This window comes from Vanellus vanellus (assembly GCF_965231255.1).
Source record: "Vanellus vanellus genome assembly, chromosome: 12".
NCBI classification, from domain to species: domain Eukaryota; kingdom Metazoa; phylum Chordata; class Aves; order Charadriiformes; family Charadriidae; genus Vanellus; species Vanellus vanellus.
In genome coordinates this window covers 22,039,213-22,062,047 of record NC_138917.1, presented here as the reverse complement: position 1 = coordinate 22,062,047, position 22,835 = coordinate 22,039,213, and the positions used below count along the sequence as shown (strand labels likewise).

The window sequence follows — 22,835 nt, the reverse complement described above, 5'->3', positions numbered from 1 at the left end:
GGGCGGGAAGGGGAAGTGGCGGAGAGCGCCAAAGTGCGCGCGGAGGCGGGGGGAGCACCCCTCCCCGAGTGGTACGGGCTCAGGCACCGCGCCTCCCCCCTCCCCCCCCCGCAGCGTGGTGGTACAGCCCGAGGCACTCCCCTCCGTGCAGCGCGATGGTACGGGCCGAGGAGCTGCATCCCCACAAGATGGCGGCGCTGGGCCTAGGCCCCACACACCGCCTCACCTCCCTTGCAGGGCCCCAGCCTCGTCCCCAGGCAGCCGCAGGGACCGTTTTGACCCGAAATTACCACCGCCACCATTTGCACGTTCGCGACTTGCTGGCCTCTGTCCCGGAGAGGAGACTCTTGGACTCCTTCAGCCTCGTTTCCCCTAAGGGCCAGTGTTGCCACCCCACAACCCCAGAGAGGCCCCTTCCTGCCCGCCTCAGCCACCCCACACCCGCCTTCCAGCCCTGGGGGCGACCCCGGGGTGCCAACAGCGGGATGGGGACTTCCATGACTGCCCTGGGAGGGCACCACGGGGTGTGAGGGCCTGAGGGAAGCAATGGGGCCTTCCCCATGGTGACCACCCCGCCAGCCACCCTGGGGTCAGCACCGAAACCCGCACCCAGCCCCACAGCATCTGCCCCAAAGCTCAGCGGGCCGGGCTGATGTTTCAGGACATGGCTTTGTCCCCAGGTCCCACTCGACAGACAGAAAACACCGCATGCCCACCCAGTACACACACCACAACATCACTTTTATTGAGTCGAGGTCCCTCCGCTTTCTGCACGTAGAAAATACATTTAAAAAGGCCGGTGTTCTGTAAACAGGGGAGCGGTAAGGCAAATGGCCACAGCACCACCATATCCCCCCTCCCTCTGGCTCTCAAACCCCCGGGGGGATGAAGGGAGCCCAGCGGCTCCCTGGGTGACAACCAAAGACATGAGATACCGTGTCTGTCTCTGCTTTAGCCATGGGACCTCACCTTCAGGAAAGAGCCACAGAAGCCACCAGGTACCAAACCCCTCTCCACCTGAATGGGAGACAGGTGCTGAAAGGCATCTCGGTGTTGGCATCTGCTGTCTTGAGCATCCCGGTCCCTGCTGGGCTCCACGAGAGGTGGTTCTGTGCTCCCCACATCCAGGAGGAGCAGTTTGTGGGCTTGGGTGGTGTAAGGGTGGGCACCTTCTTCATTATGCCAAGGGGCACTCCAAGGCCCAGCACCGGCTCTCAGGCAGGAGCCGGGTGAAGGGACTCGGGAGGCAGCCGGTACCATACAAATGGGGGGTTTGAAGGAGCCTGGTTTTGTCAAAAGTTGAGGGCAGAGAGGTTGGAGGTACCTTGGGGGAGGCAGGAGGGACATGTGCCTTCACAGGGTCCCACAAAACATTCACATTGTGCTTGGGGCTTTTCTTCCTCCTTCTCCACCTGGGTCTCCCCGTCTTGTCCTGAGGAGCAGCAGGGAGGTCTGTGTTTACGCAGCAAGCATTAGTAGGGAGAGATCAAACGTTTCCGTGTGCTGTCCTCCCACCCACCGCTGGTGGTCACAGAGGGAGAGACCCACGGTGAGAAGTACAGAAGCACGCCATGGTTCACCTTCCCACCACGACAGCCTAGGCTGCTTCCAGAAGATGCAGGAAGGGCAAAGCCAGGTGGTGCACAAAGCTGGGCTGGACATCACAGATGCAGCGATAGATACACATGAATTCCTCCCTCCCCCAGGGTTTTAGAAGCCAAACAAGGAACAAAGGAACTCAAAGACTGAACAAGAGTAATTTGCTGTTGAGGTTTAACTCCCCCAGCCAAATGTGCAGCTAGGGGAATTGCTCAACCCAGTGAGAGCAGAAGTGAAACTATCATCCAGACAGGCGACGCAGGGACAGCCCAGAGCAACACCAGCCACAGACAGTGTAAATGACCAAGGGAGCAATATAAAACGGATTAATACTGACTGCTTTATCCCCAAGGGATTCCTTAAAACCTACACCTGGCCCAGTCCCATTCCCTCCTGGACACCTCCTGGAAGAACAGGATTGGAACTTTGGAGAAGAGCTCAAGTGTAGTGTCTCCAGTAGGTCTATGCAGCCACAGCACCTTCTCTAGTGAGTGAGCAACCCCTGGCAGGGGAAACATTGCACCAGCGTGTCCCTACCCCGGGCTCCTCCTGATCCTCCCAAAAGAAATCAGGCTGAAGGCGACAGTCCCACTTTGTAACAGAAAGGGCAGCTCAGGTGGAGGGAGATGTAAGAGTAAGGGCAGGAGACCAGCAAGATGAGCCACAGGAAAGCAGAGTTCAAACCAAACACTGACACAGAAGAGGACTATGGGGATGTCGCCCTGTCTGATAAACACGATTACTAGTTGCCTTTATGCAAGACACACTGTCTCCCTCCGATGTTGGGAGAAGAAGGAGTTTAAGCTGTGGAGAGGGGCTCCACCAGCACAGGGGTACACGGGTGAGAGCAGCATGCCTTCACAAACCCCAACCGCGACCCCTTAGTGATGTCTAAGGTAGTGATGTCCAGCCTGGAGGGCAGAAAGGGCTTGACCTGGACTACAAGTGCCCTTGTAGTGATGCTCTGGCTTCACCAGGGAGTCAGGGCTGAGAGGACAAGCCTGACTGCCTGGTATGTTAAGACAATGAGATACAAACCACCGCAGGGCTCTTTCAGACAAGCCCCACATCGCAACACTCCTCTTGGATCTTCCCAACACACCAACGTGTTTTCTCCCTGCTTCACTTTGGTCCTAAGGGAAATGTGCATCCCCACTGCGGCAGCGTGGTCCAGCCTGGAGAGGAGTCAGGCTGTAAGATCCACGAAGATGGCATTGGCAGTGGTCTGTCCAAAGACGAATGCTCCCAGGGTGACCATGAAAACCCCGTAGCTGACCTGGGCCCACCAGCTGTGGATACAGAAGGACAGGGCATGTTTAGAGGGGACCTTCACGCCAACATCTGCAGCGGAAGTGGGGAGAGCGGAAGCGCGTTTCAGTTACCTGATTGCTCTGGTTTCTTGGATCTCAGAGAGCTTGGCTTGAATCAGGCAGAGCCCTGAAAGGGAGAGGAGGCAAATTAAACCCAGACGGGGACTGAGCAGACACCCCACAGGCCATGGAGTCCAGTCAAAATAGCTGGGCTGCCAAGTGACCTCACGCCACACTTCCATTCTTCTCTAAAGACCTCCTGGTTCCTGCATGTCCCTCCCTCTTCCAGACACAAGGCCAAGAGACCTCTGCCAGCCCCTGAGTATCCCAGGATGCCCTACCTGGGAAGACAAAGATGAAGCAGGCGGCCAAGCCCCCAATGACAGAGATGACTTTGCCGATGTCAGGGATGAAGAGAGCCAGGAGGAGGGTCAGGAGGAACCAGCTGATAGTCTGCAGCAGGCGCCTCCTCCGCTCCCGAACCACATCTTCCTCCACCGTCACCCCGGTGTAGCGGAGCCAGAGACCCTCCAAGACAGCCCTGCAGGCACAGACCCAGGGCAGGGGGGGTTCCCGGTGCTGCCCCTCCTGCCCACACCAGCCCCTGCCTCCTCCCCTTCTCCCAGCACTCACCGGCCACAGAAGTGCAGGATGGGGTAGGACGTCAGCACACAGAGGATGATGAAGGCCCGGGCGAGAGCAACGGGGATGTCGTTGGAGGGGTAAGACAGCAAGACATCCTGCTCCACGCCGGCTCCAAAGGTCAGGAAGCCACAGACTCCTGCCGGGAAGGGAGCAGTCAGCGGGGGACGGGGACGAGCCTCCTGCACGCGTGTTTGAGGGAGCAGACTTGGATGGTTATGGCACAGGGCACATTGCAGGGGGAATTAGATGGACTCCCCTCCCTTCCCACTCTGTCCCTCTGCTGACCAGAGAGTCCCTGCCCTTCAGAAGCTCACAGCCCCTCTGAGGACTGTGCCGCGCTCCCACGGTGTCCCCTCGCTCACCAGTGCCCGTGTAGACGAAGAGAGCGATCACCATGGCCGCCGTCACCACCACCCCCCAGGTCTTCACCTCCGGCTGCTTCATGCTGTTAAAGACGGGGACGCTGCTCACGTGGCACTGCCGGGGACACAGAGCGAGAGCGGGGACATACGGTGAGCTGAGCCCGAGCACATGGGGAGCCACACAGGATCCCACGTGCGATAACCCCAGGTTTGTCGTGATATCGTGGTCCCCCCAGGTTTGTTACTGGTGAAGAAAAGAGGGGAACAGGCTGCCCTGGCCTTCCCAGCTGGGGTAAAATTGATCCATCTCCATCCAGGGCCAGTGAGATGTTAAACTGGCTTCAGCCGCCTCGCAAAGCCACACGGTGAGCACATGGGGAGAGTTTGGGCTGATGGCCCAGGGAAGCATCCCTGGACCATGCCAGTCCCTCACCCAGGTGGCTGCAGGGTGAGAAGGGGGGCGCTGGGCTCGTGGCCTTACCTGGAACCCAAAGCAGATGGTGGGCATGGCATTGAAGACAGCCGTCCAGGTGGAGGGGCTGGCAGAAGAGAAACACCCACTGGTAAAACCAGGGCTCCCTGTGCCCCCCACCCAGTGCCCAGAGGGTGCTCAGCGATGGGCTCGCTCCTCTGCTGACCTGCCCCCCACTGTGGTTACTGTGTCATCCCCCCACAGGAGGGCCGTTCACCGAGACAGAACCAGCCAAAATTGAGGACTTAAAAAAATAAAAGTATCAGTAAAAATTAAGAATCTATTTGGGCGGTGCCAAAAACCGGTCTAAACTTTGCTCTGCCCTAAAATTCCTACTGCCTGCACTGGGTCCATAAATGTCCCCAAACCATGAGGGAGGGGACAAGCCACAGGCTGGCCAAGAAAACAACCCAAATCCTCCTAAACCAGACACAGCCCTTGCTGCTGTGCACAAGCACTGCACGGAGAACTCTGGGCCTGGCTGTGTCGGAGCTAAAAGTCAATCAGCTCTCCTCAAAACCTGCGATGGAGCCGTAGGCACTTCCAAGACGTCTTTTTCCTCTCCTTCACTGCCTGCTCCTCTAAAACGTGCAGAGACGCAGCCACTTGGGAGCTTCTGACAGCAACATGTGGCATCCCTGGGCCCAGGGATGGGACTTGTCAAGGATTTGTCCCCAGCCTTTGCAGCCCCTGCTCCCGCTCCCCTGCCTGGCTCTGCAGTGCTGTGATGGCCACCGTCAGCATCATGTCTCTTGCGCTCACCTGGTGGGGATCTCCACAGGCACAAGCTCCTTGTCAGGCCAGATGTACTTGATGATAATGACTGCCGTGACGTACCACGTGCCAATCACACTTAGGGAGCTGCAAAAGGGAACAGGAAGCCATCAGCGTGCTGCCTCCCCACTCTGTGGCGGGTCTCCTCCAGCCTCTCCAGCCCCATCTTCCTCCTTGCACAGCACAGGCCACCCCAATCCTTCCCATCAGGACCACTCCTGCTGTCCCTTTCCATGGGCATAAGCCAGGCACCGTCACCCGCTGTCCCCAGAGCAGATGCCAACACAACCCCGCTGCGCTCGGGGGTTGTCCCGTGCTGCTGTGAGTGGCAGACGTGTCAGCAAGGGGATGGGATGGGTTTTGGGCAGGAGAAAGAGGCGAGTGGTGGTGGTGGTGTTCCTCGGAGGCCCTGGTCCAGCTCCAGCAGCCAGGGTACACCAAGATGCTTGGTGGAGTAGGGCTGGCCTGCAGACCACCCAGCCCGGGGACCCTTACTGGCTCTGCTTTGTGCTGGATGGCCAACTCCAAAGACAGGGGACAACGCAGTTGAAAGCAGCTCTCCCTGTTTTTTCCAGCAAGCAGAAGGGAGGGACTTGAGCCCTGGAGTGTGACACCGTGGCTGCACACTGCTCAGCAGCTCCTGTGCTTCCCAGATGGGGAAACTGAGGCATGGGAAGGCAGAGGAGGAGATATGCAACCCCTCAGGGACAAGCGGGCAGATACAGCGCTAGAACCACGGCATTTCCATTCCCCATCCCCTGGGACCACGCTTAGGTGGGTGCCCGTTGGTCCACCCCACCTCCCAGCTCCAAGGGGCTCTCTCCACCTACCTGGCGTATTTTTGGAAGCCAATCTCCTTGGGGATGGAGAGGGGCAGGATGAGGAGGAAGGCAGTGATGCTGATGGTGAACTTGCGGTCCGTGTACCAGCGGCTGCTCCCAGCTTCCTCGGGCTCCTTCACCAGAGCAGCAATGACTGTGGGGACAACCAGGGTGGTCACATTGTCCCCTTCCAGCCAAAGGGACAGCAACTGTTTTTTTTTTCTCCTGGGGGACACACTTACTCTTGTCCTCCTGGTCTCCGATGATGATGAGGAAAGCGATGCAGGTGCCAAAGGTGTAGACGGCGATGGCGACCTCACACAGCACGCCAGGCACCTTCCCGCAGACAGCCCACACGACCTCCTGGTAAGTCCGCTCGTTGCTGGCCTGCGAGCAGTACGCCAGGATGACCAAGCCTCCGATGATGAAGATCAACATGCACTGAGGTGGGGACAAGGCAGGGACAGGACACTGAGGCAAGAGTGTGATGAGGTCCTCAAAATCACCCCCAGACAGCCACCCCCGAACACACAGAGCATCTCTGGTGCACCCAACAGGAGCCAGGTCCTCCCTGCGCCCCTTCTGGGGCTCCACATGTCCCTTCCCAGGGTGAGACAGGGGAGTCCCACCCCTCCCAGGGTGGAAAGGATCCCTTCTCCACCCTCTCACCATCTGCAGTGCGATGCCCGCGGCCACGCCGCCAGCCATGTTGAAGGCAGCGGGGAAGTTGAGCAGCCCAGCCCCGAGGGCAGCATTGACCACGATGAAAACGGCTCCCAAAGCCGACGTGGCCCCCAGACCATTTCTTTGGCTCTCTCCGCTCTTTGGCACCGTCTCCACACTGGGGCTCTGCAGGAGCCTGGCCCGTTCCCCGGCATCGGCGCTCCACTCCCAATCCTTGTAGTCGCTGTTGATGCTCCCGGTGCCCTGAGCCATCGTCTCTCCTAGGGTGGCACAAGCCACCGTCCACGTCCCACTAGTGCTTCCGCAGTGGGCTCAGCCGGCCGCCTTGAGGAGGGTCCTCTGCCAGCGCTGGCTCCATCAGGCAGAGAGGGCAGCGAACGGGCAGGCTGGCACTGCAGCAGCACGGGGGTCAGGCACTTCACTGCTCCTAGAAGGGGATCAAGAAGGACAGACTAAGTGTTAATTAAAGTACGTTAACAAGGGACAACCTGGGCATCAGTCAGGGGCACAGAGGAAATGAGTTCCCTGGGTCTCAGCTTGGGGGTCGCAGCACACAGGTGTCCTCACGCCAGCAGATATGGCAGAACTCACCTCTGGTCCCTCAAATCCAGGGTGAGGACACCGCTGGGGAGCTGCCGCTTCACGGCACGGCTCGCCTTTCTGCGGGCACGAGACCTAACGTCACGGCTCGCTTCCTGATTTCCAACCCCAATTCCTGCAAGCTCTGCAAGAGCCGCTGGGCACGTGCTCCCGGGTAAAGGTCAAGCCTGGGCTCAATGGGACAACCCGTACACACAGCAGGCACACCGTGTCGCCAGGAAAAGCAGGACCGGCCCCTTCCAGCGCAACGCCAGGCTGACCGCCAGCACGAGATGTCTCAGAAGCTTTTGAATCTGAAGACCTGGTGTTTCCAGCACTGCACCCCTCAGGGGTTGGACAGCCCAGATCTCATCCCAGTGCCTCCGAGCTGAAGGAGATCAACCCTCCCGACCTGGCAGAGCTTTGCAGGGACCTACACAGCCAAGGGAAATCTCTTTTCAAGGGGAAAATCTCATTTTTCCCCTAGACGACGTCTCCGGAGACCGTTCCTGACCATCCCACCCTTCGTTTCTAGGCTATTTAAACCCCACGCTTGGGCTATGAATCCTCCTCAAAGGTTTCTGGGGAAGAAGAAAGGCAAGCCCACTCCCCCGGGGGACAGGTCCCAGGTCCCCAGGCCGGTGGGTCTGCTTTGGCTGAACCCCCCCCCCAACACCACGGGAGGAAGTAGGGGGTCGACGCTTCTCCCACGGAGCCGGAGGAGGATGCTGCGGGGTACCCAATTGTCCTTTCACCTCCCGGGGGCAAAGCCACCACGCCGGTGACAACCACAGCCCCTGAGAACCGGCGCTTCTCCCGAGGGTGACTCGACAAGACCCGCGGACCCGCGTGGGCCCCGCCGGCACCCCACGCCCGCTCCACTCCAGCAGAAAGCAAGCCCTGGTGGCCGTCACCCCCCCTTTACAGGGGATGTCCTCGGGGTAGGGGTGGCGGTGTCCCTCCACCCCGGGTCCTCCCGTGCCCCGGCCCCACTCACCGGGCGGTAGGAACCCGCTCCCGCTCCCGGTCCCGGCCCCGGTCGGGCTCGGCGGCGGCGCAGCGCCGGCACCGCCCTCCCCGCTGCACGCCGGGGCTTGTAGTCCGCCGTCCGCCCCCCTCCGGGCCCGCCCCGCATCCCGGTCCCGGGGAAAGGATGCTCAGCCCCCGGGGAAAGGATGCTCGGCCCCCGGGAAAGGATGCTCGGTCCCCGGGGAAAGGATGCTCGACCTCCGGGGAAAGGATGCTCGGTCCCCGGGAAAGGATGCTCGACCTCCGGGGAAAGGATGCTCGGCCCCCGGGAAAGGATGCTCGACCTCCGGGGAAAGGATGCTCGGCCCCCGGGAAACGACGACCAGGGCTTCCCCCTTCGGGAAATCCATCCCCCACCGCTCCGCAGCCGAACCCCGAGCGAGCCGCAGGGAGACAAGGCAAGGGCTGTGCTCCAGCTCGGCTTTTATTGTAACAGAGAAAGGGCAGCAGAAAGGCCGAACGCAAAAGGGAAAAGGGCTCTCCGCAACCGGGAGAAAGCAACTCCGGAGCCACGCAAGAACCCGGGAACCACAGCACGAGAACCCGCGGCGCCGCGGGGCAGCATGAAAAGCGGTTTATTGCACAAATTGCAGCAAGGAGAGGCTGTGGGCATCGGGCCGTGTAAACAATCGTCGCCGTTAAAATGCAAACCGCCTGTCGAGGCTCCAGCCCTCCCCGGCCTGCCCAAGCAGCTCCGCTGCGCTAGATGGGCCCGTGCCTGCTCCCAGGGGAACACAGCTGCTCTGGGCAGGAATGAGAAACAAGGACTGGTTTGCTAAACGCCCTGGGACGGCTGCAAAGGGGAAAGGTGCCACTGGATGGAGAAAGCTCAAGTAGACACAGAGGTAACCCCCCCAGGGCCGTCTAGGGAGGACCTTCGCCTGCTGCAAGGAGAAACTCCGTTGTGCTTCAGTAGCCGGGCACGGGGCAGACAGCCTTTGGGAAATCACACTATCCCCAGTAACACCTACGTTCAACCCCGTAGGCTCCAATTTCAACCAACTCCCACCTGGGACAGCTTCAGCCCGCACTCCCCCAAGCACTCCTGGGGCACAGGGGTGGGAACTGCTCTCTCTCTACACAGGATGCTCAGATTAGGGTTTCACTGGCCATACATGATGCCCTGCGCTGGCATGTCCCCCAGGAGGGAACGTTTGGTGCAGGGAAGGGACAGGATCCAGCTGGGCGATGACAGGAGGAAGTGCACCAGTGCACCAGTTTATTCGGATCAAAAATCAGAGTCCAGTGAGTCCCAGGGCCTCAGGGACGCTCAGTTTAAAAGGACAGAATGTTTTTTGAGTCCGCAGCTATGACTTCTCCCGGGATCTTTCCCTCCCGTTTTCCGGGGTCACTAGAGCAGATGAGGGACACCCCCCACCCCCACCTCTTGGCTCATGGCTTTGGGGGACACACACAGACTCCGCTTTGCAGGGAGGGCTGCCGGGGTCGGTACAGGAACGGGGAGAGGCAGAGACCAACAGAGAGCAGTTTTCAGAGGAGGTTCTTATTGCGGGGGGTAAGAAATTGTTTCACCCCATGGCATGGGAGTGGTCAGGAGAACCAGACAGGTTTAGGGAAGGGAAACGGGTCTGCCCCACACACCAATGCCACTGTGAATTACACCTGAAAAGAGATTCCCAGATGGAAAGAGCAAAGCCAACGATGGAGCAGATTTTAGTAGTGAGAAATCCTCAGAGCTGGTTGCCGGAGGGCAGCTTCGGCGCTGCCCACCCCCAGGCTAGGAGGGTGGGGGAGGACGGAGCCTGCTGGCGGCAGGGACAGGCTGAGGAGGTGGCAGGGACACAACCTGAGCAGTCCCCCCACTCAGCCCACCCAACTCCCCCCCTGCTGCCACTTGGGCCAGCGGCCAACAGCCTCACAAAGCCTTCTCATGGAGAAACGAGCGTGGGGAAGCCTTTGGTGCCTACGCCGGTAGGATGGCAGCGCTAAGCATTCGCTTCCTCCAGCGCAGATGGGTGCTGGGGCTGATGGACAAAGGATGGACAGCAGGGGTGAAGGGCTGTGCCGAGCGGGAGCCAGCAATGATGTCCCTGCTCCACAACGCAGGGTGGTTTTGACTAGGCTTCTACAACAACTCATCTACAAGATACATTCAGCAGCGGCGTCAAGTGCTGTGGTTGGAAGTATTCTGCTTGTTTCCTTTCCCTCCCCAGCTTCGATGGGTGGGGAAGGGAAGGCCACCAGCTCCAGGGCACACCTTTGTCTTTACTTTGTGACTTGATGGATGGCATGAGCCAGGTAACCTACGTTGCCCGACGTAACTCCCGCCACAGAGATTCGTCCGTCCTTTGTCATATAGATGGAGAATTCCTTGGTCAGCCTCTCCACCTGGGGTGAAAGAACAGAGTTCAAACCACACGCCAACCTCCACCCTGTTAGCAGAGTGCAAATTTACCCAGTTTGCCAGAGCTGAGGGGGAACTGGGAGCCAGCAGACATGGCATCCCGCTACCTGCGGAGCCTGCAGGTGCGCCCTGCAAACCTGGAGAGATGCTGCTCAGCTCCCAGGCAACACACAACCACTGCAGAGGTTCAGCCGGGAGAGTCAGCTCACTTGAGCTGACCTTTAAGGTCACCTTGGAGTGGCACCAAGTGACCGCTTCCTTGGACAGATAAGCAGGCTATGTCTGCTTTCAACCTCCACAACACAGCAGGGAGCAGAGCAAGCCATGGATCCCTGCCATGCTCCAGTGCCGCGGGCTTGGAGGATGTTTCTCCTGGAGGAAGAATTGCCCATGAAGGCTCATTTTGGCACCCACAGTCAAGAACTTACTGACAAGAACTGCAAATGACACCTTGAGACCACAGGAACTACGTTTACCTGCTCAGGCTTCAGCCCCGTGAAGCAGAACATGCCGATCTGGTCAGTGATGTGCTGCCAGTTGTGGGAAGATCCCTCTTTCTTGAGGTTGGACACAAGCTGAGTGCGCATGCTGATGATCCTGTCGGCCATACCCTTCACCTCCACGAGCCTGAGAAGCCAACCCAGGAACCACTCAGAGCAGGGCTGGGACACACTAACATCGCTCCCTGCCTACCAGGAATCAACCTTCTCCACCTGGAAGAGTTTTGTACCCCAACAACACGGTGGATGCAGATAAGCAAAGACCAGAGAGTGTGAACCTGTAGCACCAGCTGGAGAGCTGTTTCTTTCTCCTGGTATCTGAAGGTGACTGCTATTTATTTATTCCATAGCTGTTGGACACTACTGTCGGCATCTCTCACTTCTGAAAGCCACGAGGTGAGTAGGGGGCCCCACGGCAGCACTGCCCAAACCCAGATAAAACAGTATCTACAGATAAACGAAGAGCGCGGGGGTATCTCCCAGCACAGGCGGACATCCCCTGCTCCAAGGCAGCACGGCTAGGAGACGTCTCTGCTGGGCCTGGGATCAAGCACCAGCATCAGCCTCCCAAAGGAACACAGCTCCCAGCGAGGCCACAGCACACTGCCAGCCTTTGTTCTGCCAGGCCAGCTGCCGGCAGGGACGCGACACCGAGGGGCTGGGAGGGCAGCACAGGCTGATGCCAGGAAGCAGGCTTAGGGCACGAGGGTTACATTCCTGGGTCTTATTCCCAGGAGGCTTACGCTTCCAATTCCTCTGTGTGAGACGTGCTATGCGGCTACAATGCTTTTAGTCTGTCTTTTCTACTCCTTGGGTGGGCAGCTCCTGCAGCGCTCCACCTTAAGGGAGCTTTACCTCCTCCTTTACAGTGTTTTCTGCCTTGGTAACACAAGGGAAACCTGTTTGTGTCAGGCTGGACCGATACCAGCTGATGCTAGGCCACGAGCAGGGATTTTTCCAGAGGAAAGGGGTGGCACGTGTTTCTGACGGTACCCCTGAAGCTGAGCTGCCCACGGCAGCAGCAAGCAGTAAGCACAGCACAGGGCCGCCACAGAGACCTCGCATCTCGCTGTCGGGAGCGTTAGGGGTTCCCTCTTACCACTCCTTCCGTAGGTCAGGGGTGTTCAGGATGATAGAGGCGATGCGGGCTCCGTTCAGGGGTGGGTTGGAGTACATGGGGCGGATGAGGATCTTCAGCTGTGATTCGACCCTCTTGGCTTCATCCGCGTCACTGCAGATCACCGTGAAGGCACCCGCACGCTCTCCTGAAAGAGGGAGGGGTAATCAGGTCCCAGCCTCTGCCCTTGGATATCCAGGGCTGGGGCAGGATTTATCCAAATGCCACATCGCTTTAGCGAAGCCCTTTTTCTTCAGAAGGGTCTCCACCAGCTCCCCATTGTCTCCTGCACCCCGATCGGTACTGCAGGATGAAAGCAGGCAGCAAAAAGACAGTGGCTGCTAAACCCTGGAGGCAGCGGGGTCCCCCCCAGCAGCCTGGATGAAACCACTTCCACACCACTCACCCTACTCACCATACAGCCCCATGTTCTTGGCGTAGGACTGCGACAAGACGACGTTGATGCCCTGCTCGATGAAATATCGCACAGCCCAGGCATCCCGGTTGATGTCCCCGCTGGCAAAACCTTGGTAGGCCATGTCAAAGTACACGAGGAGGTTTCGTTTCTGCCAGCGAAGAAGGGAAAGAGTGTCAGAGGAGCTGAACACCCCTCCAGGGAGGGGAGGAGGGCTGCAGGCTGAAAAGAGTCATGCAAGCAGTTCTGCTCCAGAAATAAAGCTGTTCCTCTTCGTTTGCCACAGGGAAGGCAGCCCAAAACCCACAGCTACCCACCACACATCAAAACAGCAGGTCAAGGCTCTCCCAGTGCATTTATGGGACACGCAGCCTGGCCCAGGAGACAGAACTGGATTCAGCAGTAATAAATTATTCCATTTCAGTGTCTTCTGTATTATCAGTTTTCACGAAAAACACCTGGGAACTGTCTAGGCAGGTGCCAGCCCTTTCAATGCCTCGGGGCAGACATCCCAGCCACACTGCCCCTCAGTCAGGAGACCTGCAGCCATCTGTAGGCCCCAGAGGTCACTTGGATATCTACTAATTCTCAGCACACTCCTAAGACCTTCCTCAAACCAAACAAATTTCACTGGCTACAGCTTGAGGGAGGAGAGGGGGCAGCAGGGAGGAAGAGGAGAAAGAACCTGTCCCTATGCATTTCTAGCTGAAGCTTGCGAGGAGACACCAGCCACGTGGAAGATCTTCTGGCATTTTTATTACACCAGTCCTGGGAGCCCCCCTCTGGTTATCACAGCTCACTCTTGCAACCCCGCTGCTCTCCTTCCAGGTGTCCCTACCCCAGCTTCCTGGGAAGGTGCCAGCAGAAAGTCGGATGGTCAGCTAGAAGCTTTATGGGTGCACTTGTCTGGCTCCTGCCTTCAGTACAGAAACATGACACCCAACCTGGTTTCAGGGAAGGGAATAACCTTTAGCGCAGCCAAGGCCAGATACCATCCATGAAAGCCCAGAGATGTGGGTTCCCCACAAACAGCACCACACCCCCAGGCCATTCTACTGCTCACCTTCACCATCGCCGCCAACTCCTTCCATTGCTCCTGCCGGGGATCCACTCCGGTGGGGTTGTGAGCACAAGCGTGCAAGAGGATGATGCTCTTCTCTGGAATTTTCTAAGGAAGACGTTACAGAGAATGAATTATTAATGACATCTGAGCACTCTCCTCAGCAGCTGAGATGCAAGTCTTGCCCTAGACAGCTTAGACATGCTCTGCAAGGCTTCTAGCCGTGATTCAGTGCCTTCAGGCATCATATTTAAGGCTAAAGTAAGATCATCACCCATCTCCCCGCATCACCTCTCTGCTTCAAGGCATGAAAGGCAACTCACAGAAATGTCATCCATGGCTCCAGAGAAGTCAAGACTGCACGTCTTGGGATCGTAGTAGCGGTACGCCTGAAGTTGCAGTCCAGCATCACGGAAAATGGGTGTGTGATTGCCCCAGGACGGTTTGGGTAGATACACATCACGGCTAGACTTGAAGAACCGTTGCTGATCAAGAGAAAGACAGAGTGTTCAAAAAGCAGTTAGAAAACCCCAAAGATTCAGCTGCGGTCAAAAGATCTCCTTTCCTTTCCCCCCTGGATGGGGACTCACCAAAAAGTTGGCTCCAATTCGCAGAGATCCAGTCCCAGAAATACCCTGCACTGTGACATACTGCAAGGAAAGAAACAAATACATGAGTCTGAGCAGCCACAATATGATACAAGGAACAGCCCTGTCACTACATCAGCATTAGCAGAAGCACACCTCTGACAGCTCACCCCAACAGGGACAAGGGGCTGGAGAAGACCGCATGGGTCAGCAACTCCAGTTGCAGGGCAGGGAGCTGGGACCCCTGGCAAGGTCAAATCCTTTTCTCAGGAGGAGCTATTTCACCCCAGCCTTCAGAGGAAGCAGTTATCCTTGGGTCTGGCCAGCTTGCAACTCAAAGGCAGGAGAGCCCCGGCCAGTCCTCCCACTTTTGCTGGGCACCCACGTACCCACAGTGCGTCCGACAGTGCTGCCTACTCCCTGCTTCCCAGCCTGCTCCTTACCCGTCCGCTCTTGAAAGCCTCACTGTTTTCACCCAGAGCCAGTTCTGCGGATGCCCGGGTGAAATCCGCTAGCCCCCCGATGGGCAAGTACTCCTTGTCCATCTTCTTGGATGCTATCATGGCCTCCGCCTGGAAAAGAGGACATACATTCAGCAAAGAGAAGGCATCACCTCGGAGAGGATCGTGGACAGCTCAACATCACTTATCTTCACATTCACTTGCTCAAGAGGGGCAAAGGTTAGTTTCCAGGAGTTTCCCTTCAGAGATGAGGGCTCACTCAAAGCCAGGGCAGCACTAAACATTTCAGGTGACACTCGGCTTTTACCACAGGGCAAGGTGCCCAGTGGCCACCAGAGCCCTTAGCAGGTGCCAGCATCGGTACAGCAGAGCCAGGAAACCTGGCGCCAGAGGAAAACACCGCTTCCAGCCCGTTAAAAGTCAATGCTGCTGCACAAGGACACACGTTTCTTTGCCCAAGCAGGAACTGTTCTGCAGGAAGGCGAGACTTGACTGTTACTGAAAGGTGGAGATTGTCTCTACGTAGTGCGACATCCCAAAACCAGGCAGGGTAGCAAGTCCTTTGCAGGGCCTCATCATGCTGGGAGTGTTATTGAACTAGACGGAGCAGGTTAAAAAAAAAAAAAAATATCCAGAAATGTCACCCAGTTTTGAAAGCAGCCTGTCCGAAAGCCAGCTCACCCAATCCTCAGATTGGCTCCCCCCAGCTTTGCTAATCTCTACTTCTTTCAAGCAGATCCTGAATCAGAAACCAGTCCAAGTCCCTGCCTAGCACAGAATCAGGGAGCGGAGCCAAGAACAGCAGACAAGTAGCCACGCTCAGGAAAAATACAGTGACGGAGACACCTGGAGCGCTCTGGGAACCCCATCCATGCCATGCTCCCAGAGCGGTGGGACAGATCCTGGCAGCATTCACAAACCACCAGGAAACTGTTCCTGTGACACCATCCAGGCTCCCGGCTGTGACCCAGCTGCAATACGTGCCGACACGGGGAGAGCGAGGGCAAGGCACGGATTTTAAACCCCAAACTGATGAGAAACACGGACAAGGTACCCTCTCTTCCCCAAGGAGACCAGCCAGTCAATACGTGTGTCAGCTGCCAGCTATTTAACGGCCTATTTCTATGCTTACAGCCCCGAAAGGCTCCATAATCCCCTCAAGGGCAGTGTCCGCATCCAGCTCCATGGGCTGGAGTTTTAGACTGGCTTATGGAAAAACTGGAAACGGCGGCTCAGCAGAATTTCTAAGACTAATCCATTAAGGGGACAACGTCAGCTCTTTCCTCCCGTCTGGGCTGGCCCAGGGAACATCAGCCTATTCAAGAAACACCTTGAAGTTCCGAGGACAGTTGGGTTGGGAGCACTCGTGGAAGTCAGCAATGAATTAGATTTACCCAGATGGGAATAGGACTTGTATTCCCTGTTTTATTCCCCTTTTTACTTAACAACCGTCTCTGCTGTGTCTCAAAAGCGTTAGTACTGCTAAGGAAGACATCCAGGAACACTGTCCTGCTCTCTTGGAGGCAAAATTTACTCTAAGGACGAACAGGCAATCCTTGTCTAGAAGTCTTCCTGCTCCCTGAACCCCCCAGGGCACCTGACACCCAGATCCGGCCCTGCCCAGCAGCCAGCACCAGGCTCACCTTGCGAACACAGTTCAGGACATACGGCTTCCCGTTGTCATCCCGGTACGCCCCCACGCCCAGGTTCATCTTCTTGGAGTTGGTGTCGCGCTTGAAAGCTTCCGTCACCCCCAGGATGGGGTCGGGGGGACCCATCTCTACATGGGACCACCATGAGCTGAAAGGAAAAAAAGAAGCTGAGAATTAGGCTCGAGAACTGGGCGAGGACGTGCGCCAACACGGCTAGAGAGAAAACCTCAAGGGAAATCTAGTCTTTAAACCGCAGGAAAAGGTACAAGCAGTGTTAAGAGAATTATCCGGGGGGGGGGAGGGGAACAACCCAACTCCTTTATTCTCCATGATTTTATGTCGCAGAACAGGCAAAGAGTCTCAGTTCGCTGTGGCTGATGATTACTGACCGCCTCCAAATCATTAATGCGTGGAAATGGCCCTGCTTGCCTTATGTGCTGACACCAGAAAGGCCCCAAGAAACACAAGCCTTAAACTCCTATGCTTCGGCCGAGTGCTGCCTCTTCACAGCCGACAGGCGGGATCGCGTAGGTGAGTCCCCTCCAGGGAACCTCAGGCAGACACAGGCACAAAGTGTGAATACGGAACCTTTTCCAAATTCCTGGAAGGGCTCTTCTGCACAAAAACTAATCTGCTTTTCCTGCAACGTTGGCTGACCTAACAAAGGTATTTCCCTTCCCTACGAACTGCCTCACTTGAAAAGGGACGTCGTAGCCAAATGCTGTTTTCCTGGAAATCGCAGAGGACACTTTCTTCCCAGTGTGACAAGTGACAAGCTCTGATGTGAGGGCTCCTTCCCTTGCAGTCAAGTAGGAAACCTCCCTGCGTCAGGAGGAGCTTTGCTCCCCACTCCCCAGCAGCCGCTCTGCAAACCACCTGCCTCTGCCCTTTTGGCAGGACATCCTGAAGATGGAGAGGCTCTCTTAATGTCAAGGGCAAGATCAGACCATGCTATAAAAAGAAACCCGTTACTCTCTCTTCGGCCACTGCCTCTACCCAGTCCCACGTCCAGGCTTTGCAGGCTTGCAGACAGTGCAAGAGAAGAGGTCTTGGTGGTTTTTAACCTCCCTGACAGGGGGCTACGGCTGTAACAGCCCCCTCCTGAAGACAGGATTACTAAAGACGATGACTCCACAGACCTCTGAGCATCCTGATTCACAGCACCACACAGGCGCTTACCCAGATCCCCAAGCTCGGTAGGGGACAAAGCACGCAGCACAAGGTAGATCGGGCTTATCTCCTCTGGGGCAGGATTCAGTCTTGATTGCTAAAGGAGAAACGTGCTGCTTCGCTGCTTCATATCAGCTTTTACAAAGCTTTGAAGCCCCTGGAAGGCCGCCCCTCCTGAAGATAACAAGCTTTCCCAACTCGGGAATGCTGTCCTGGAGCTGGATGGTGCCCCAGGCAATGCAGGCAGCCTGGAGCCACCTTGCTTGGTGTGGTGACAGATAAAGCACATCTGAAGGCAGCAGGGCCAGGAGGGGTAAAGATCAGCAGAACTCACAAAAATCACCTTCCCCCTCCACTGTCCCTGTTTTGGGTCTATTTAGACCCAGTTTAGTCACTACATAAACATACTTTGCACTAGCATGTGTATGCAGACTGCATCTCATCAGAGCCCCAAATATCATTTGCCCTCTTCAGACTTAACCGCTCTTCCCATCGGCACAGCATTTCCAAATAAAACACCTCTGTTTCTCCTCTTGACAGGCTCTTTGAATAAAGGGCAGCAAACACGCACGAGGCAGAGCCACCTCGGGTAGTTTAAAAATGGAAGATGCGCTTAGCATTTTCTAGACCACTAACAAGTCTTAATTACCCCTCTGGTTAAGTACAGGATCAACTCAGAAAGGAGGATGAGTCAGTCATACCAGCAACACACACCCTGCAGAGAGGGAGCGACCCGGGGGGGGGGGGGAGCCAACCGGAGCAGGACATGCCGAGGGGGCTGTCGGGGCAAAAAACCGACCGCAGGTTCAATGCTGCTTCGAGAAAACCTCTCCCACCGCCTCCCTGGCAATGGAAGGGCAGGGGAAGAGAGAAATACACTCTGCACAGGAGCGTATCCCTCTGCAGTTTACCTAATCTAAGCTTATTTGGGTATGGAGAGCTGCAGGAGCCCGGGCATCTATTTTAAAGAGCTGTTGCTTCTGAGACGGTAACGGCACCTTCTTCTGCCAGGCTTTTCACCAAGCGGCTTACAGTGTTTCGAGTATTTAGGTCCCGATCCTGCAAACACTTAAGCAGGTCACTGGGCTCTAATAATGCTGCAATTAATGCTGATCCTGCGGGCATTTACCTAAGCTGCAGCACTCCGGAGAGTTAAGTACTTTCGTTCTGAGCCAGTCTTTCTATCGGCTTAAGGCAGCGAAGGGTATGTTTAGGGCTGATTTTCCTGGTTTTAGCCTGAAGGTTTTCAGGTGAAGGCCAAAGAAAGACTCCTCTGCTGTTTCTAGGGAGGTGAACTTGCAGGGAGACAGGAGAAAAAAGTCCAGGCTGAGTTATCGATACACATCGGGATACCCAAGAAAAGCTTTCTAGACAGGGGTTTGGGAGAAGGGATCTACTAGGGATCCAAGGTCACAAGTCCTAACACACTGCTACCCTTGTGTTACCGTAACGTTGTTGTCTCTGCACTGCGTTATATTTTGGTTCGAGCAATTAAAAGAGTTTTGAATAAAGGGCAAAGTTATAAACCGCACATCCTCTCTGCCAGGCTGGAGGTTATTTCAGTGTGGAAAACTAAATTCAGGCAAGTTTAAGTTGGGGTTGAACTACCCGAGGGATACCCGACAAAAGCCAAAGAAAGTACGTCCTCCAGCTACAGGACTCGAACACAGGTGGTCGAGTCAGAATTTAGATGCTGAGCAGACCCCGGTATTCAAGTAGTCTCCGTACTTTTCCGCCAGGCTGGTATTCCGAGCCGATTTAACGCACAGCTGCAAGCGCGGTGTGACGGATGGGAGAAAGAGGAGGTAGGAAAATGCACCGGGAACTCCATAAGCCAGCAACACCCTTCCAAAACGTAGGTGGGACTTATGACCTGAGCTGCAGAGACCTAAGGGCGCGCTCATGGACTCAGGCCAAGCCCAGAAAGCAAGTTTTCCTGTAGGGTAAGCAAGTGTTCGCAAGTCCGGTGAAGGTTTCCATTGTGAAGAGGCCAAGCCGTGTCCCCTGAGGTACGGCCACGTGAGGTACTGCCTTTCCAAACCTCTGCCAAAGCCCCCGCAGCAGTTCGGCAAGCCGGAGCGGAGGGGCCAAAGGAAACGCTGTCTGGATACCGAAGCTAAAGCAAATATTTACACAAGAACAATGCCAACAGGCTGCTGGCTACTACGGTCCTTTCAAGCCTAAAAATTCATTGCCCCAGTCAGCTGCGGTAAGCTTGCCACCAAGAAAAGCATTTCAAATAGCTGTCAGGTGATGCATCAGAGCAGCAGACTGAGTTATCACCTTAATTAGCATTTGCGTGTCGAGGGAGCCGTTGTATCTCTTCACCTCTGTCCAGATTTCAGAAGACCATTCTCAGCAGAGCCACGCTAACAGCTCCGAGCTGCAGAAGATAAGGAAATGGCAAACTGCTAATCGCTGCTTGGCGTCCATCCGATGCACGTGAACAACCCGGGGGCTGTGCACAAAAGGCTCTGTGCTTACAGAAGGGATGGTCCGCATCTCTTTTCGGTGACCTAGATTCAATTTGGTCATTTATAGTTTGCTGTATAACAAGCTTGAGACAAGCAAAGCGATTGCCAACACGCTTGCAACACCTTTCGCAGGCCCGCTACAGCCGGAAAACACACGTTCTAAAGACCTGCTCCTCCGTACCTCCTGAGGAGAGCCAGAAGGCTGCCCCAGAAGAAGCAAAGGCTGGGAATATTCATCCCACAAGGCAGCGAGGGACCACGCCGGACAGAAGAGGCTTAATTAATATCTAATAGCCTTCTTAACTGCTGGAATGGGGAAATAAAACCCCCACTGCTTTCCTGTGCTGACAAGGGTGGGGAACTGCTCCTTAAAGCTTTCCGAGCCAGCACGGGCCAGGAGTCAAAGGGCCCTGGAGAGCAGCGAGGCCTTGCCTGGATCCCTCTGCACGCTTCTGCTTCTTGGCCACCAGGCCACGGTGGTGTGTCCCCAGCCAGCACCTTGCGGCTCGCAGGGCAGCTGTGCTTCGTGGAGCTGTTCTGGGCTCTTCACAGGGCTCCAGCTGTGCCCAGTGTCCTCGCATCCATCCCTCCGCTGGCTTCAGAGACTGCAGACTCCAGAGCTGCCGGTGCAGAACTGGTCCTCAGAGAGACGCCCTCCCTCCCGTCCCACTCCCGCCAGGTTTTGCACGCCGGCAGCGCCGCCCCGTTTCACGGGGCGTGGGGTCCCTGCCCCATCTCGAAGTGCAGGGGGTCCCCCCGGCCACACTGCGCAACGCACAAAGGGGTCGCCCTTCACGCCCTGTTGCAGCAGCACCCCAGCCCCTTTTTTGGGTGCCAAAGGTCCCTCCGGCCCCATTGTACATCACCACCAGCAGCAGCCCGGCCACAGCGCAGAGGATGCCCCCGGCCCTATCGCACGGTGCCCCCCTCCCACCCTCCCGTCCCACCAGCAGGACCCCAACCCCGTTTCTCGAGGCACAGGGTCCCCCCCAGACCCGCTGCTCGGGGCTTAAGGTCCCCAGCCCCGTTTCTCCGGCCGCGGGGGCCCCCCCGACACTGCTTGATCGGTGCACAGAGCACCCCCGAACCCCTTTGTCCGGGCGCGGGGCCCTCCCAGCCCCGTTTCTCGGGGCGCAGGGCCCCCTCGACACCATTTCCAGGTGCACCGGCTTCCGCAAGCCCCGCTGCTCGGGGCCCAAGGTGCCCCCCAGCCCCGTTCCTCGGAGCACAGGCCCTCGCCCCCGTTTCCCGGTGCACAAGGTCCCCTCAGCCCCGCTGCTCGGGGCCCAGAGTCCCCCGGGCCCCCGTTTCCCGGTGCACAGGCCCCGCCCGGCTCCCCGCCAGCAGCACTCCGGCCCCGTTGCACAGTCCAACCCGGTACCGGCGGCGCACGTGTTCGCGCCGCGCCCGCCCCGCCCCCCCCGCGCCCTCCATGGCGGTTCCTCAAGGGCAGGCACCCGGTGGGCGCCGGGCCGGGCCGCAGCCAATCAGCGGGCGAGGAAGAGCCGCGCGCCCCCCGACTCACCGCCCGCCCCAGCCAATCGCAGCGCCGTCTCCCCCGGCAACCCCCTTCCCCAACCGGCGACGTCACCGACGGCGCCTACGGGCTCCGTGGAGGGACACGCTTCCTCCCCGCAGCCCCCCGCCCCGCCTCCCCTCGCCTTACAGGGACACCGGGCCCGGCGGCGGCGGCGGGGCAAACCCCTCCACCGGCCCCAAGGGCTGAGCCGCCCCCTCAGTCCATCACCTGGCTCGGGCGGCGGTAGCGGAGGCGGCGGCGGCGAGGCGCGGGGCGGCGAGGAGCCGGCGGGTGTGCAGGAGAGCCATGGCGGCGGCGAGCGGCGAACGGAGCTGGCGAGTCTATACCTCACACCGCGGCCACCGGCCCTGGCGCCCCGCCCCGCGCATGCACCGCCCCCTCTCGCCCCCTCCCGGTGCCGACAGTCGCCCCCTAGCGGCCCGGAGGTCTGGCTGCAGCCGCCCCGCCCGCCAGCCCCGTCCTGCGCCCGACTGGGATGTACTGGGCTGTGCTGGGGTGTGAAGGGCTCGACTGGGACGCGGGGGGCCGCACTGGGCTGTACTGGGCTATACAGGACTGTGATGCACCGTGCGGGGCTGTACAGGGCCGTACTGGGCTGTGCTGGGGTGTGGAGGGCTCGACTGGGATGCGGTGGGCTGCCCTGAGCTGTACTGGGCCATCTTGTACCAGGCTGTACTGGGCTGTACTGGGACATAGAGGACTGCACTGAGCCGTACTGGGCTCTACAGGGCTCTACTGGGCTGTATAGGACTGTACAGGTCTGTACAGGGCAGTATTGAGCCACACTGGGTTGTACTGGGCTATACAGGACTGTAATGCAGCATACTGGGCTGTACTGGGCCATACTGGGCTTCACTGGGCTATACTGGGATGTGGAGGGCTCGACTGGGATGCAGTGGGCCACACTGAGCTGTACTGGGACATAGAGGATGGTACTGAGCCATACTGGGCTGTACAGCATTGTACTGGGCTGTATAGGACTGTACGGCACCATATGGGGCCACACAGGGTTATACTGGGCCATTCTGGGATGTACATGGCCATCAAGGACTGCAGTGCACCATACTGGATGTACTTGGTCATATTGGTCTGTACTGGGACAGGACTGCACTACACCATACTGGGCTGTGTAGGGTTGTACTGGGCCATACTGGGCAGTACAGGGCTGAACTGGGCCACTTTGGGCTGTACTGGGACAAGACTGCACTGTGCCATACTG

General features: G+C 57.6%; 2 protein-coding genes across 5 annotated transcripts; both read right to left on the bottom strand.

Annotated features, from left to right (window-relative positions):
• Nucleotides 1-725: 725 nt before the first annotated feature.
• SLC38A7 (solute carrier family 38 member 7) lies at nucleotides 726-8,299 on the bottom strand. Of its 4 annotated transcripts, XR_014269623.1 has the most exons (12): nucleotides 8,244-8,299; nucleotides 6,653-7,094; nucleotides 6,226-6,424; nucleotides 5,993-6,137; nucleotides 5,151-5,249; nucleotides 4,398-4,455; nucleotides 3,917-4,031; nucleotides 3,543-3,690; nucleotides 3,251-3,450; nucleotides 2,982-3,036; nucleotides 2,638-2,888; nucleotides 726-1,432 (listed from the first exon to the last, which is right to left on the bottom strand). XR_014269623.1 is itself a non-coding variant. In XM_082489368.1 (11 exons), exons 2-11 carry the CDS (start codon nucleotides 6,917-6,919, stop codon nucleotides 2,786-2,788), a joined length of 1,389 nt encoding a protein of 462 aa, XP_082345494.1. In that variant the 5' UTR covers nucleotides 6,920-7,094; nucleotides 8,244-8,299; the 3' UTR covers nucleotides 726-2,785. The 4 variants fall into 4 exon arrangements, 3 of the variants coding, with proteins under 3 accessions (XP_082345494.1, XP_082345496.1, XP_082345495.1); XM_082489368.1 differs by having other exon boundaries at nucleotides 726-2,888; XM_082489370.1 differs by having other exon boundaries at nucleotides 726-2,888; nucleotides 2,982-3,012; nucleotides 3,290-3,450.
• A 382-nt stretch (nucleotides 8,300-8,681) lies between these two features.
• GOT2 (glutamic-oxaloacetic transaminase 2) lies at nucleotides 8,682-21,966 on the bottom strand. The gene is made up of 10 exons (XM_082489296.1): nucleotides 21,824-21,966; nucleotides 16,424-16,580; nucleotides 14,763-14,891; nucleotides 14,323-14,382; nucleotides 14,056-14,217; nucleotides 13,736-13,840; nucleotides 12,673-12,823; nucleotides 12,240-12,405; nucleotides 11,117-11,267; nucleotides 8,682-10,624 (listed from the first exon to the last, which is right to left on the bottom strand). Exons 1-10 carry the CDS (start codon nucleotides 21,901-21,903, stop codon nucleotides 10,502-10,504), a joined length of 1,284 nt encoding a protein of 427 aa, XP_082345422.1. The 5' UTR covers nucleotides 21,904-21,966; the 3' UTR covers nucleotides 8,682-10,501.
• Between the last annotated feature and the right edge of the window lie 869 nt (nucleotides 21,967-22,835).

Excerpts from the sequence above, each read along its gene's own strand:
- SLC38A7 (XM_082489368.1), bottom strand. The coding sequence starts at position 6,919 with ATGGCTCAGGGCACCGGGAGCATCAACAGCGACTACAAGGATTGGGAG. Across the intron at positions 6,425-6,652 it reads CGGGCATCGCACTGCAGATG|TGCATGTTGATCTTCATCAT; the intron begins GTGAGAGGGTGG and ends TCCCCACCTCAG. Across the intron at positions 2,889-2,981 it reads CAAGAAACCAGAGCAATCAG|CTGGTGGGCCCAGGTCAGCT; the intron begins GTAACTGAAACG and ends CTGTATCCACAG.
- GOT2 (XM_082489296.1), bottom strand. The coding sequence starts at position 21,903 with ATGGCTCTCCTGCACACCCGCCGGCTCCTCGCCGCCCCGCGCCTCGCC. Across the intron at positions 16,581-21,823 it reads GCTACCGCCGCCCGAGCCAG|CTCATGGTGGTCCCATGTAG; the intron begins GTGATGGACTGA and ends TTTTCCTTTCAG. Across the intron at positions 14,218-14,322 it reads GAATTGGAGCCAACTTTTTG|CAACGGTTCTTCAAGTCTAG; the intron begins GTGAGTCCCCAT and ends TCTCTTGATCAG.